The sequence below is a fragment of the Trachypithecus francoisi genome, unplaced genomic scaffold (assembly GCF_009764315.1).
Source record: "Trachypithecus francoisi isolate TF-2019V2 unplaced genomic scaffold, Tfra_2.0 Lachesis_group12, whole genome shotgun sequence".
NCBI classification, from domain to species: Eukaryota; Metazoa; Chordata; class Mammalia; order Primates; family Cercopithecidae; genus Trachypithecus; species Trachypithecus francoisi.
Window position 1 is genome coordinate 7,997,433 of NW_022681457.1, and position 14,156 is coordinate 8,011,588.

The 14,156-nt window shown below is 48.9% G+C and overlaps 2 protein-coding genes across 13 annotated transcripts in view; both read left to right on the top strand.

Annotated features, from left to right (window-relative positions):
* Positions 1 to 10,508, top strand: part of LOC117093625 (protein FAM90A27P-like) — a 15,607-nt gene extending 5,099 nt beyond the window's left edge. For 2 of the 9 annotated variants that reach the window (XM_033229005.1, XM_033229006.1), the window contains 6 exons: positions 4,225 to 4,329; positions 5,165 to 5,337; positions 6,075 to 6,252; positions 6,697 to 6,896; positions 7,375 to 7,483; positions 8,624 to 9,791. In XM_033229005.1, coding sequence (XP_033084896.1) covers positions 4,258 to 4,329; positions 5,165 to 5,337; positions 6,075 to 6,252; positions 6,697 to 6,896; positions 7,375 to 7,483; positions 8,624 to 9,571 — 1,680 coding nt within the window. In that variant the 5' untranslated portion in view covers positions 4,225 to 4,257 and the 3' untranslated portion in view covers positions 9,572 to 9,791. Of the gene's footprint in view, positions 1 to 259; positions 299 to 910; positions 4,330 to 4,500; positions 4,756 to 5,164; positions 5,338 to 6,074; positions 6,253 to 6,696; positions 6,897 to 7,374; positions 7,484 to 8,623 lie in introns of those variants that run through there. The other 7 variants (XM_033229004.1, XM_033229008.1, XM_033229010.1 and 4 more) reach the window with 7 other exon arrangements.
* The window catches only part of LOC117093612 (zinc finger protein 813-like), a 361,257-nt gene that overhangs the window by 313,593 nt on the left and 33,508 nt on the right, over positions 1 to 14,156 (top strand). The gene's annotated exons all lie outside the window — the stretch shown is intronic.

Consider the following 14,156-nt stretch of genomic DNA (forward strand, 5'->3'; position numbering starts at 1 on the left):
AAATTGTAAGTCAATCAAATTAACATCTGAATTCCTGACATACTTAACACTTTTTTGGTGAGGATGATTGAAATTCAGTCTTTTCAATTCTGCGAATTAATAATATACCTTATTGTTAACCATAGTTACAATACTGTACCGTATCTCAAAAAATTATTCCTCCTAACTGAATCATTGTATGTGAATTTTTAGTATAAATGTGAGGGAGGTAAAATATTAATGCAAATGAAATGTTTCTCTTGCTCTTCTTCATTCCCAGAGCGACTTCCTCAGATGAGATTATCTTGGGAAATCCCATGTGAATTTTGAAAATACGCCTTTTTAACTTCATATTCTCTACCCCACACCACCATTGCACCCACAGGCAGAAGGACCTTGAAAGATAGAAAGGGCGACCTCTCCCTCTGTCCTTTGTCACAGGAGACGTTCGGGAAGCCTGTGAGTGAGAAACCCACCCTAACAGGACAGAGAGACCCCACACCCTGATACCTCTGCGAGAATTCTTGGGAACACTCCTTTATCAGGCCCTTCCTTGCATTGCTGTAAAGAAATAACTGGCCGGGCTCGGTGGCTCAAGCCTGTAATCCCAGCACTTTGGGAGGCTGAGACGGGTGGATCACGAGGTCAGGAGATCGAGACCATCCTGGCTAACCCGGTGAAACCCCGTCTCTACTAAAAAATACAAAAAACTAGCCGGGTGAGGTGGTGGGCGCCTGTAGTCCCAGCTACTCGGGAGGCTGAGGCAGGAGAATGGCGTAAACCCGGGAGGCGGAGCTTGCAGTGAGCTGAGTTCGGGCCACTGCACTCCAGCCTGGGCAACAGAGCGAGACTCCGTCTCAAAAAAAGAAAAAAAAAAAAGAAATAACTGAGGCTGGGTCATATATAAAGAAAAGAGAATTAATCAGCTCATGGTTCTGCAGGCTGTATGGGAAATATTGCAGCATCTTTCTCTAGGGAGGCCTCAGGGAGCTTTTATTCATGGCGGAAGGCAAAGAGGGATTAGGCATTTCCCATGGCAAAAACAGAGACAAGAGAGTGGGGAGGCAGGTGCTGGACACTGTTAAATGCCCAGATCTCATGAGAACTCACTCACTCTGGCAAGGACACAGCCACAGGGGAGGAGGCTAAACCATTCATGAGAAAATCGCCCCCATGATCCAATCACCTCCCACCAGGCCCCAGGTCAAACACTGGGGATGACAGTTCCATAGGAGATTTGGGCGGGGACACACATCCAAACTCTATCAACTCCCATCTCATCTCTGCAGAGAGGCGAGTCTACACTGCATCCCCAAGCCCCGAGTGCTGCCCAGACCTCAGGATGTTTCAATCCCGGTGAGTTGCTGAGCTCCTGTCCACACCCTGGAGCCGTGCTTGCCTTCCTGTTCCCATCAGAGATTAAAAGCAAGAGCCACGGACTCTTTCCAGGAGCTGTCCCTGGAACTGACACTTGGCTTCTTGCAGTTCTCCCCATCTGAGGTGGGCTTTTAAAAATCCCACGGATACATGGAGAGTTTGGGTGACCCATCCCCCATAGCCACACTGCATACTCTAGTCCATTCCTGGACTCACAGCGAGCCAGGCTGTTCTTAGACCTCACTTATCCTTGGCCCCACAAAGGCCAGAATGTCCAGTCCTGGTTTCCACTGAACTCCCTGCCATGGGAGACTGAGCTGCCCGTTCCCTTTAGAGACACAGAATGAGACAGCCTGGGCTTATGTATGAACATTTTAAACATGCAGAAAATAGTGTATGTTGTTCCAAATATATAGTTCTAGGTTAAATTTTAAAATGATGGGAAGGGCAAAGAGAAAATTGTGTTATTTGTTTTGGATGTACACATGTGTGATAAAATGAAAGTGCTAGGAACAGAATAACTAAGAAATGGAGAAAGAGGGAGAGGTAATTAGATGAGATGTGATTACATCACGATTAGGTTAGCCAGGGGGAGTGGCTGTGGGGCTCTGGGGCAGTATAAATGCCAGCAGGAGAACGGACCTTCTCCTCAGTGGTCTTTGCTCCCTTCATCGTGGAAGCCCCACTGTGAGGAGTAGAGTTCGCCGAGGGTCCACTTCCCCGAGTGGCTGCTGGAGGGAAGGAAGACAACAGGTTGTCCACTACTACTTTGGGCCTTGGTTGATTCCAACGGGAGAAATAGAAGCGTGAGAAACCTCTGTAGTGGGTGGTTTTAGATGTTGAGGTCAAGATTACTTAAGTGCTTCATAGTATTTCTTAAGACAGAGCCTGATTCAAAAAACGTTTCAGAAATTGTAATGATCGAAAATATATATATATGTATAAAAAAAGAAGAAAAACAAAAAACAAAATAAAAAAATTAAAAACAAAATTTTAATGATCACATGAAGGTCAACATTTGCAAGGAATACTCACCCAGCACCGTGAATTGTGTGGGTGCCGGATGAGCAGTTATGGAGACCTGGTGCCTTTGATGGGGGGTCTTTAAATGAGAAATTTCTTCACTTATCTTTTATATCAGTATACTCATTGGCCTTTGCTAGGAGCTGGTAAAAATTCAGGGCCCTGAGCCTCTACCCATAGAGTAAGCCAAGCAGGAGTTAGGCTGGGAGCACCCAATCTATAATGCTGGAATAAAGAATGGTTCTACTTAAATATGTAGCGAAAAATGTTTCTTTACCTCTCAATTTTGGTGATTTGGATTTTGAAGAGGAAAGCACATTTTATTCTAGATTTTCGAATGTGTTTGCCCCCAATGTAGCATTCCCTGATCATTTTTTTTTTTTTTTTGTATTTTCATGGCAGTATTGTCTTCTCTGTTTCCTAATATGATCTATGGAGGTGAATTTTATTATCTTTCTGTGGTAACCCGTGGTAATGTATCCTACTGCTGCTTTCAAATAAAGAGCACGTTTTCCTGTCGTATTCTCTTTATTTTTTCATCTGCTCCAACTCATTGTTTGATTGACCATTTCCATCTTTTCATTTTTGTAATCTCATGTTGTTCTGTCTCTATAGACCTGAGCACTTCCCCCAATTTTATCTTTTTGCAATCATGTTGTGGCAAAAAAAAAAAAAAAAAAAAAAGGCCCGATTGAGACCCCAGGAGATGGTTCTTTGTTCTCACACAGGAAGAAACTCCTTGCGAGTTGCAGAGAACAGTGAGGAGAGAGTTTACTGAAAGCTACTACATTACAGAGTAGGGAGACCTCAGAATGTGACCGGAAAATGCACCGTCTTTTTTTTTTAAGTTGTTCTGATATAGAGGTCTTTTCCATGTGAAGATTTAACTAAGCTGTGTCTACATGCGGTGGGCTGACAGCGTGACAACGTTTAGTATTCTGTTGATTTAAAGAAAACCCCTCTTGACATTCTAATGTGTAGGTCAGGAAAGCATAGCTATCATTATATTGAAGGCATCTATTGCTTTGGATGTGGGGCATCTGGACATTTTGCTTTCATAGGAGTCTGTCTTTGCAAGCATTGCTATGCTGCTTCCTCAGCTGCAAACGTCTTAGGACGTGGCTGGTGTCTGGCCAGGACTGTGCCTCACTAGTTTTCAGATGGAGTTGATTTATAAATGGTGTCGCCCTCACTCTCCCCTGCTCCTGTTTCCCTAGCACTGTGGTCATTTAGACAAAGACATTTCCCCTGAACCTAGGTTTTCCACTGCTCAGCAGTTTTGACATAAAAGTGCTTTATTTTGTATTTTCCTGCCACTTGATGGTTTCCCTTGAATATCTTGCTTGATCTCAAGGAGTTTGATTTCAGAAATTTCAAAGAATGTGCTTCATAGTTTAAAACATCCTTAATCTGAGAAAGAACTTATAAAATGTAGGTATATGTAGTTTTGACAAGGAGGGTGTACGGATGGTTAAAATATCCAGTTTTCTAATATATTGAATATTCTTTGAGGCCAATTCCATGATCAAATTACCCAGATGTTTGATGGTATACCATGAGGGTCTCTAGGGAAGGGACCTGCATTGCATACATATCAAACATGCTAAGTCCAGTGAACAACTGCTTTTATAGATCACCTGCTTTTCTCATTCACATTGGTGTCATGTCACCAGAAAGACATGAAAGAAAGAGAAGGTTGTGTCCGTGTAGGTTGAATGACAGGATGTGTGAGTTTACTCCTAGGGACACGGTGGGCACAGCAGAGAGATGGGGCTGACTGCATCCTGCCCCTGGGAGATTCCAGGGATAGGAAGGAATCAGCGTCTCGTTTTCTTCCCTCCACAGAGAAACAGAATCCCTGGGGCAGGACCAGCAGTGATGGACCCCAACACTCTCTCCATGGAACAGGGGAAGCAGTTCTTAAAGCAGTGCGGGATCCCACAAAGAGATGTGAGTGCGGGAGCTGCGGGGTCACCTGGGAGGCAGGTGGAAGGCGGGGAGTCCAAGCCTAGGGGGGACGGCTGAAGCAGGCTCCCCGCCCAGGATCGGGTCATAGTCAGGGTGTCACAACCTCCATACACGGACACTGACCCGTTAGAATCGATTTGTAATTCCTCTCAGGGACACGGGAAAATGCCAGTGCCACCGCCCCTTAGTTCCCACCTGGGAACAGCAGCTCTTCCTGATACCCTGGGCTGTCACTCTTGGGCCATTTGAAGGTCACCAGCAAACTCCTCACCGGCTCTGGAGTAAAGAACTGTTGAGATTGCCTTTGCGCCCTCATAGCTTAGCTCCCGCGCATGCGTGAAGACTTAAGGTGTTTGGTTTTGCATTCCTGACTCATTCACAGAGAATATAGTCTCCAATCCCATCCAGGTGCCGGCGAAGGCCATTAATTTCTTCCTTTAATGGCTCAGTAGTATTCTATCAGATTGATTGATAGATAGATAGATAGATAGATAAGGAGAGAGATAGATACATACATACACACAGACACACACACACACACACCGTAGTTCCTTTATCCACTCGTTGATTGTTGGACATTTGGACTGCTTCCATATTTTTGCAATTGCAAATTGTGCTGCTGTAAACATGTATGTACAAGTATCTTTTTCATATAATGACTTCTTTAAAAAAAAGAAAGAAAAAACAATGAAATGTGAGACTGTCCAGCATTCCCTTTAAAATCCCAGGAAGCTGGGAGTTCCTCCTCTCCTCTGCCAAGCCTTCCTCCTGCCTGCAGAACTCAGGTTGCCGCTCCATTCTCCTTTCCCTGCATTAGATTGACTTGATGACAGAGAAATGGGTTGTTCTTGCCTCTGTGGAGGTTCTTCTGCGATTTCCTCTGAAGCCAGGAGAGGATCTGACCGCCCGCTGTGTCTCGAATGAAAAATGTCAGGCTTTGGTGGACCGGCCCCCCACAATTTCACAAAGACGTGGATCCCAAGAGGGGAGGTAAGACAAATATTAGGGAGTAAGGATGGGACGGCCAAGCACAGTGTGGGCTCAAGGTTTCCGCTGAACATACCTGGGGGCGTCCATCTTGCGTGTCCCCCACGACATGCGCTGTGATGTGTGCGATGCCTGGCGTGAACGTGCACATACGTGTCAGCGTCGCAGGATCCTCAGCGGGCTGGTCCTGCCTTGGCTTTGTGCCTGCCTCTGTGTGAAGAGTGGCGTGTGGTCACAGGGGTCTCCTGTGAAACGTCACGAGTGTCCATAGGTTGAGTAAGAAAGCTTGGCACAGTTTTGAGCTTCTGGTAGGCTTTCAGAGTGAGAAATCATTTTGTGAAATAGCGGGTTTTCTGGAACTAGCTGGAAAAAAAATCACTAGTTGTTAGCTATTCATCTCTTGGCTTTGATTAATATTGTCAGAAGGTTTCAGCTCTGAGGCACTGACTGCACACAAACTCAGAGCCCAGAAAACTTTTATGCAAGGCTGCAAATCTCACTTCTCCTGCTAGAAATCAAGCAGCGTTTGGTTGATAAAATCTGTGTCCTGTTCTGGGAGTAGGCCAGGCTGGGAGAGAGTCCCAAAATAGCACAACTGGGACCTGGGTTCAGAGAGGACCAAGTGACAGTGGGTGTGACTCAGTGGCCAGCGCGTCCCTCCATCCCTACTTGGGTAAATAAGGGTAGGAGGGACTTTCGTCTGGTGTCTGTGTAATGCTTTCTCTTTTTCTGATGACTAGGAAATCCAACAATCAATTAATAAAGAGGACTGATCAGAAGCTCAAGGACCTGCCACAGATGGCAGGTCATCCTGTCCATCACCAGGCTCAGAGGCTCCCCACAGCCAAGAACCCACAGAAGCAGCAGAGGACACCCGTGGGGCAGAGGACTCCCCCAGCAGAGGAGGAGGAATCCAGGGTCAGTGGGGGCTTGAAAACGTGGGTAACCAATGGGCACCAGAGAGCGGGCTTGAACATGGGAACCGTGTTTATGACTTAGGGGTTCCCACTGGACTCAGGCTGACAGGTCTGTGCCCTCCTCCCTGGCAGATTGGCCCATTCGGAGTCTCTGAGGCGCAGCCTCATTCTCTGTCCAGTGTCATGTGCAGCCTGGTGTTTGCCGAGTCCTCAACACTGGTTCATTATCTTCACTCTCAGACACACGCGTCCTTCCTCCTGGGAATCCCTGTTCAACGGGCTCTGGGGAGGACGATACTATCTTGAGTTTCCTGGCCACCCACAGCCCATGGGCCTATGTCCCCCTCCTAAAATCATCCATCTCCAACCCCAGGTCGTGTGTGAACCTTCGCAGGCGCCTGTGAATGCTGTTGACTCGCTGCCCTCTGTCCTCCTCCACCTGCAGGTGAAATGCAAGAACTGCGGGGCCTGTGGGCACTCAGCCAGGAGCGAGGCCGGCCCCACGAAGAGGTGCAGTGGGGCCCTTCCTCTGCAGCCCCGGGGCTCACACAAGGGGAAGGAGAACCTGCAACCAGCAAAGCCCCAGCTACCCCAGGCTCCAGGGCCCTTCATGAGGATTGACAGAGAAAAGGAGCAAGGTCCAAGGTAAGGATTTTGCAGGGTCAAGGACTTCGTGAGGTCAGCGCCTCAGGAGCTGGTGTCTCCCCTACTCTTTCTGTGCAGCCTTCTCTAAGCACACACAGGAAAGCTCCACGTGCAGGTGGGCGGGGGCCGCTGCCTTCCAGGGTCCACACTCCGAGCTTATTCCCGCGCTGAGAGTCTCTAGAGGGCAGGGGCTGTGGAGACCTGGGGATGTTGCCTGTGGTCGACAGAGCAGCACCAGGGTCTGAATGAACTTAGGGGACCTGGGACCATGGCCAGGCAAGTGGGGGAGCTTCCTGGAAGTAGGGCAACCTCTGAGATGAGAGAAGGGGCTGTCTTGGCCTAGGTCATAGAGGCCTGAATGTCTCCCTCACCGAAAGCAAGGGCTGGGCTGGGTTCCGGGAGGGTGCTTGGTTCCCATTCACTGGTGTGGGCAGGAGAACCAGGCGGGTCCGGACGGTGAATGTGATTTCTTCCACAGGCCCCAGCAGCAGCAGAGCAAAGCTCCGACGCAGACATTTCCCAGGAGTCCCCAAGAGAAAACACAGGGAACCTGGAAGGAGCCAGTGAAAGCCTGTTTCTTCCTGAGGGTGAGCATTCCCCGGCCCCTCCTCTGTTTCTCCTCTGGGTGCGTGATTCCTTCACTTCTGTGCTCCTCATGGGTGGGGATCATGTTGAGACCTAGGCTGCCCTGCAGGAGAACTGTGCTGCCCCAGGACTTCGCATACTCCATTTCCTCCTCCTCCTCTTCCTCGTCCTCCTCCTTCTCCTCCTCCCCCTCTTCCTCCTCTTCCTCCTCCTCCTCCTTCTTCTTCTTCTTTTTCTTTTTCTTTTTGAGGCGGAGTCTCACTCTGTCACCCAGGCTGGAGTGCAGTGGTGCAATCTCGGCTCACTGTGAGCTCCGACTCCTGGGTTCACGCCATTCTCCTGCCTCAGTCTCCCAAGTAGCTGGGACTACAGGTATCCGCCACCACGCCTGGCTAATTTTTTGTATTTTTAGTAGAGACGGGGTTTCACCGTGTTAGCCAGGATGGTCTCGATCTCCTGACCTTGTGATCTGCCCGCCTCGGCCTCCCAAAGTGTGGAAATTACAGGCATGAGCCACCGTGCCCAGCCTCAGCTTCTTTATTTGAAAGTTGGTTTCTGTGCCTTTATTTGCAAGTGGGCCAGCAGATGCTGCTGGGCGCATTTCAGTGCCCGTGGGGAGTGACTGATCAGATGCCTTCGGGATACTGGCTGCAGATAAGGCATCTCCTTCATTCTAATACATGTTCTTACATCTGCTTTCAAAAGGAGCTGTGCCGTTTCCAGTCTCCACGTTGTGTGGGGAATTGATATTCCCTTGATATTAACAACAGACAGCATAAAGACAGGTTTAATTTTCATATGTGATAGTCACAGCAAACAGAATGGTAGGCCATCTTTCCCCAACACTATTCCTGAAGTGACAGTTCTGCATATATTCAGTGACCATGTGTACATCCTTTTCTGTGACGTTTAATTTCCTGTGTCCTATCTCTTTTGTAGGGTCTTCCCTATATTTGATCCTGATTTAGACGCAGTCCCAGTGTGTGTTATTCTCCTCTGTTTCTCATGTCAGCCTGTCCTAGCTTGCTTCTCGTGTTCACACAGCTTCTGTTGTGATGTGGTTTGACATGTGAGTTCCCTGCTTCATAGAGTTTGGAAATTCTACTGCTGAGCTGTCTCATGTGAGGTGTTTTCTCCTGCAGCATCCTACCGTGCCTCTGCCTGTCCACAGCACCAAGAAGAGATCTGTCCTGGGCCCTGTGTCCACAGGTCCACCGCCTGTCTACATACCTGGGATGACATTACTCTGCCCTTCGGGTCACAATGATCGAGCTGAACTGAGCACCTGTGGACCCACCAAGGGACATGGCGGGGACATTACTGCCTCCCTGCTCCCTGTTCTGAAGAGCCCCCACCAGAACCCCACTCTCAGTGCCAGGCCGCCAGCCAAGAGGCCTGACGTGTCCTCCTACGGGGCTCCCCAGCCTGCCATGAAGGCGTCTGCGCTGGGTCCCGGCCTGAAATCCCAGGCAGAAATCAAACGTCCTGATGCAGATGCAAAGCCCGGACCACAGCAAGTCAGACGGAAGTGTGGCCAGGACTCCAGAACCCAGATGCCAGGAAAGCAGCCTGGCCCCGTCCCCACCCAGACCGTCCAGAATCCCACAAAGAAAGCAAGACTCAGCTCCTTCCAGACCCCCGCACTGAGAACTCAGGTCCCGGCTGTGGGCGCTGTGCGGACACTCCAGCCTCCCTTCATGGCAACTGGACTTGGATCCAAACAGGCACCCAAGGCGACCACAGAGACAACAGCCACCAAGACAGCAACCCTGCAGCCCAGAGTCAACCTCCAGCCCCTACCCAGCTCACCTTTCCTGGGCCCAGCCCAGGGCTGCCCCGTCCTCCAGGCTGGACCACCCGTTCATGTTCCAGGGAGGCCCGGCAGTGTCACCTTCATGAGAGGGGACGAGGGACAGGAGAGCCCCAGGTTCAGGACGCCTCCCACGTCCCGCCCTCCTGAGAACTCTGCTTCTGCTCAGAGCCCTCACGTCTCAAGGGAGCCTGAGGACCGCTGTCCCCAGGTCTCAAGGAGTGTCCTCTATGAGGACCTTCGGGTCACTTCCTCCTCTGAGGACAGTGACAGTGACTGAGGCCCCCAAGGCAAGGAGACCCGGCTTCAAGCGCATGTGACTTGGAAGTGGCTGAAGGACTGAGAAGCGGAGAGGCAGGAAGCAGCCCTGTGCGGGGTCAGCACTCCCTGGCGGCGGCGCCTGTTCAAACGTGGACCCCAGATACTACCGGGGATCAAGGAACCCTGCCTATTTACATTATGTAAATGTAACCTGTATTAAAATGGGGCTCATGAAAGTGTCCTATACTTTTCTTTTTCAATTACATATCATTATGTGAGAAACGGAGTCAACATAAGCAAACAATGTTCCACTAGTGTCAATAGAAAGCTTTGAAACTCATCTGGGGGAGGGAGCCAACGACTGAGATTGAGTAATTCTGGGCAAAGGGCCCTTCGATGGTAGTGGAAAACCTCAGTATCTACTGACTCCACAATATTTGACTGTGAAGGAGAGTTATAGTGAGAAATGCTTAGCCTTGGAAAAAGGGGGATTTTTTTTTTTCTTGGAAGAATGTGATTTTTTTATCAGTGAATTCAAACATTTAAGAAACTGTTCTTTTTTTATACCGTATACATTTTTCCAGGATACCAAACAAGGGAAATAGTCCATTTATTTTACAAAGCTACCTAGACTCTGATTTCCACTGTGACAGAGAGGGCATCTCAGCTAGCACACGTGTAAAGTTGAGGTACCAATATTCTCCATGTTGGAGTGATTCAGTGGATTCAATAACTTATGCAAAGCACGTCATGAATGGCACATGGTAAAATGTATCTTACTATTATTATTATCATACCACATGTAAACAATAGAGTAACTTTAAGTTTGTGAATGAATTTCATTTATAATGATGTACTCTGTTAGCCTTGGAACCTTTGTTATTAAAAGTCATTGTAAAATTCTGTTTGGTTAATTTCTTTCCATATGAATAAAATTCTCTGAACCATGACACGTCTTACAGGTGTTTTGAGTTTTCCTTTTCACCTCAGGCCAATTTCCTTACATTTCAATCATCGTGTTTCATTTACTTGAGCAAAGAGGACTGGGTGCCCAGAGTGTCACCCGCAGACCTGTAGCTTCTGAGAAACACAGACCCTCAGGCACAGGCCGCCCCGGCTGAATCAGTATCTGCAGCTGAATAACAACCCCAGGTGTTTCACAGGTGGGTTAAAGTGGGATAAGCACGAAAATAAACTGACCCTCAATTTGGTTGCACATCGGAATCTCCTGGTGAGTTTCAACCACTACTCCTGGCTGGGTCCCACCCTTGGAGAGAGTCATGCTGTAAGTCCCGTGTGAGGCTGGATATAGGGGTGGGTGGACCCTGTGTGGTTAAGTCAAACATGGTGTGAAGGTTAGGGAACACTGGAGGGAGAGGGCGAAGACAATGCTTCCCTAACCCACCTCCTCCCCTTTTCACCTTGGGAGGAAACCCTCCTGAATCCAGAAAGATCAGAAGGCTCTGACGGTGGGATTCAAGCCTCAGGAGAACGTCCCTGTCTCCCTAGGACTTGGTCCCTAAGAAGCAGTGGGTGGAAGCCTCCAGGCTGCCTAGTGGATGGTGGCCAGAAACCATGAAAATATAAAGAGTGATCTGGAAACTCAGGTTGAACTCCTCCAGCGTGCTTCAGTCCAGTGATTTCTAAATATACCTTGAAGAGGTGAGAGCCACCTCTTCAAGTCCGGCCACCCAGTTTGCTGCACAAACAGTTTCCCTGATACAGAAGTTGCGCTCTAGCCGGCTGTACCACGTGATCCCAGGCAGCCTGAGGGAAATGCAGGGGTGCAGAGGAGGCGAGCATGGGGGCTGCCAGGGTAGAGGAGGTTTTCTCTTTCGTTTCTTCACAGTAAGTTCTGTGAAGCTTCCTTCTCCTGCTTGTACTTTCAGCAACCAGGGAGGGCCAGATACTGAGGCTTTTTCTGCCCATGCTTGCACCCATGACCCATGCTTATCCCCCGGGGACTTTCAGCCTCTCCTGCACCTAGCCCACCCCCCTGCCTTGCACCACAGAGGCCAGGATGGGAACAGGGGCATGTGTATCCAGCAGAGCTGTAGAAGTTTGAGTTCCCCACTTAAAACAAATTCCAAGAATATTTAGTTTCTTCTTTAATGCTGATGAAGTCAGGATAGGCACAGAGAAGGAACTGGGGAGTAGAGAAGGAGAGCATCTGCACTGGTAAGAAAGGCAGCAGCAAAGCTCAGCCTTCCCAGTGCCACCTGCCTGCTGTCTGCGTAAGGCTCAAATAAGGAAGCTAGAATGCTTTCAAGTCACCCAAAGCTCTCTATCAATTTGGCAACCCGTGAATCTTCACTGTTCTGCCAGGGAAAGAATGAACAGTAAGCAAAGCACATTCAGTTGCTTGTTTAAATCCTTCTTCCGGCCGGGCGCGGTGGCTCAAGCCTGTAATCCCAGCACTTTCGGAGGCCGAGACGGGTGGATCACGAGGTCAGGAGATCGAGACCATCCTGGTTAACACCATGAAACCCCGTCTCTACTAAAAAATACAAAAAACTAGCCGGGCGAGGTGGCGGGCACCTGTAGTCCCAGCTACTTGGGAGGCCGAGGCAGGAGAATGGCGTAGACCCGGGAGGCGGAGCTTGCAGTGAGCTGAGATCCGGCCACTGCACTCCAGCCTGGGTGACAGAGCGAGACTCCGTCTCTCTTTTTTTTTTTTCTTTTTTTTTGAGACGGAGTCTTGCTCTTTCGTCCGGGCTGGAGTGCAGTGGCCGGATCTCAGCTCACTGCAAGCTCCGCCTCCCGGGTTTTACGCCATTCTCCTGCCTCAGCCTCCGGAGTAGCTGGGACTACAGGCGCCTGCCACCTCGCCCGGCTAGTTTTTTGTATTTTTAGTAGAGACGGGGTTTCACCGTGTTAGCCAGGATGGTCTCGATCTCCTGACCTCGTGATCCGCCCGTCTCGGCCTCCCAAAGTGCTGGGATTACAGGCTTGAGCCACCGCGCCCGGCCGACTCCGTCTCAAAAAAAAAAAAAAAAAAAAAAAAAAAAATCCTTCTTCCCTGACATGAGCTTCACTTTCACCAGCATGCAGGACCAGGAGGCTTCCTACTCCTCCTTGTTTCCAGCTTGATGAACACATTTACTCCATGACCACAGTGCCTTCTCTCATCCCTCAACCCATCCTTTCCTTTTCCAGAAAATCATTTCTCTCTCAGCATCCCACCATCATCAAGGCTGTCATGAAATATGTAGGGCCTTCAAGTGGGAGGCAGAGTCTTTGTTACATAGTCATGTCTGTCTTTTACCCTCAGTGATGGCAGCATTAACATCTCTGAGAATGATTTCTTACACAACAATCCTTGAAAGGGTGCTTTGGAACAGGAGTGGACAAATGATGTCAAAAACAAGAGGGCTACACAGGGAAAATGACTCAAAAAGGTACACTGGGGCCGGGCGCCGTGGCTCACGCCTGTCATCCCAGCACTTTGGGAGGCCGAGGTGGGCAGATCACGAGGTCAGGAGTTCAAGACCAGCCTGGCCAATATGGTGAAACCCCGTCTCTACTAGAAATACAAAAATCAGCGGGGTGTGGTGGCGGGTGCCTGTAGTCCCAGCTACTCCGGAGGCTGAGGCAGGAGAATTGCTTGAACCCGGGAGACAGAGGTTGCAGTGAGCTGAGATTGTGCCACTGCACTCCAGCCTGGCAACTCTATCTCTTTTTTTTTTTTTTTTTTTTTTTTTTTTTGAGAGGGAGTCTTGCTCTGTCGCCCGGGCTGGAGTGCAGTGGCCAGATCTCAGCTCACTGCAAGCTCCGCCTCCAGGGTTTACGCCATTCTCCTGTCTCAGCCTCCCGAGTAGCTGGGACTACAGATGCCCACCACCTCGCCCGGCTAGTTTTTTGTATTTTTTAGTAGAGACGGGGTTTCACCGTGTTAGCCAGGATGGTCTCGATCTCCTGATCTTGTGATCCACCCGTCTCGGCCTCCCAAAGTGCTGGGATTACAGGCTTGAGCCACTGCGCCTGGCCGACTCTATCTCAAAAAAAAAAAAAAAAAAAAAAACGGGTAGACTCTGCCCTAAAACCATGAGAGTACCTGATCATCTGAGCAAATACCCGCTGACGATTCTGGACACCAAGGTCTCGTTTACCGGTGCCAGGGATCGGTGCCGACCTCAGCAGGCAGGAAGGGCTGGAGAGAACGACCTCGAGTCTCCATGGGAAGTGAGCTCCAAGGAAAATGTGACGTTTCCTGGAAGGCAATAACAAGTGGGAGAAGAGAAAAGCAACCAGGTTATGACATTTTCCATACAAGCTGAAATGGCTCAACCTGATGAGAAAATCATATCAATTGTTACTCTCAACCCAACAAAGTGAATCTGACTGGAGAGTTGATTTAAATGTTAAAGGTGAATAATGGAATTTATAGAAGAAATCAGAAGGGTACACCTCTGTGGTGTTAGAATAGGAAAATTATTCTGACACGGGGAAAATTAGTCAAGTGTGGAATAACAATTTCTATTACATTAAATTTAAGAGCTGATCTTCATCCAAAGAAAGGCAATGAAAGAGAAAGAGAGGTAGAGAGAACCAAGAAAAACATTAAATCCAGAATATATAAAGTACTTCAATAAATCAGCAAGGAA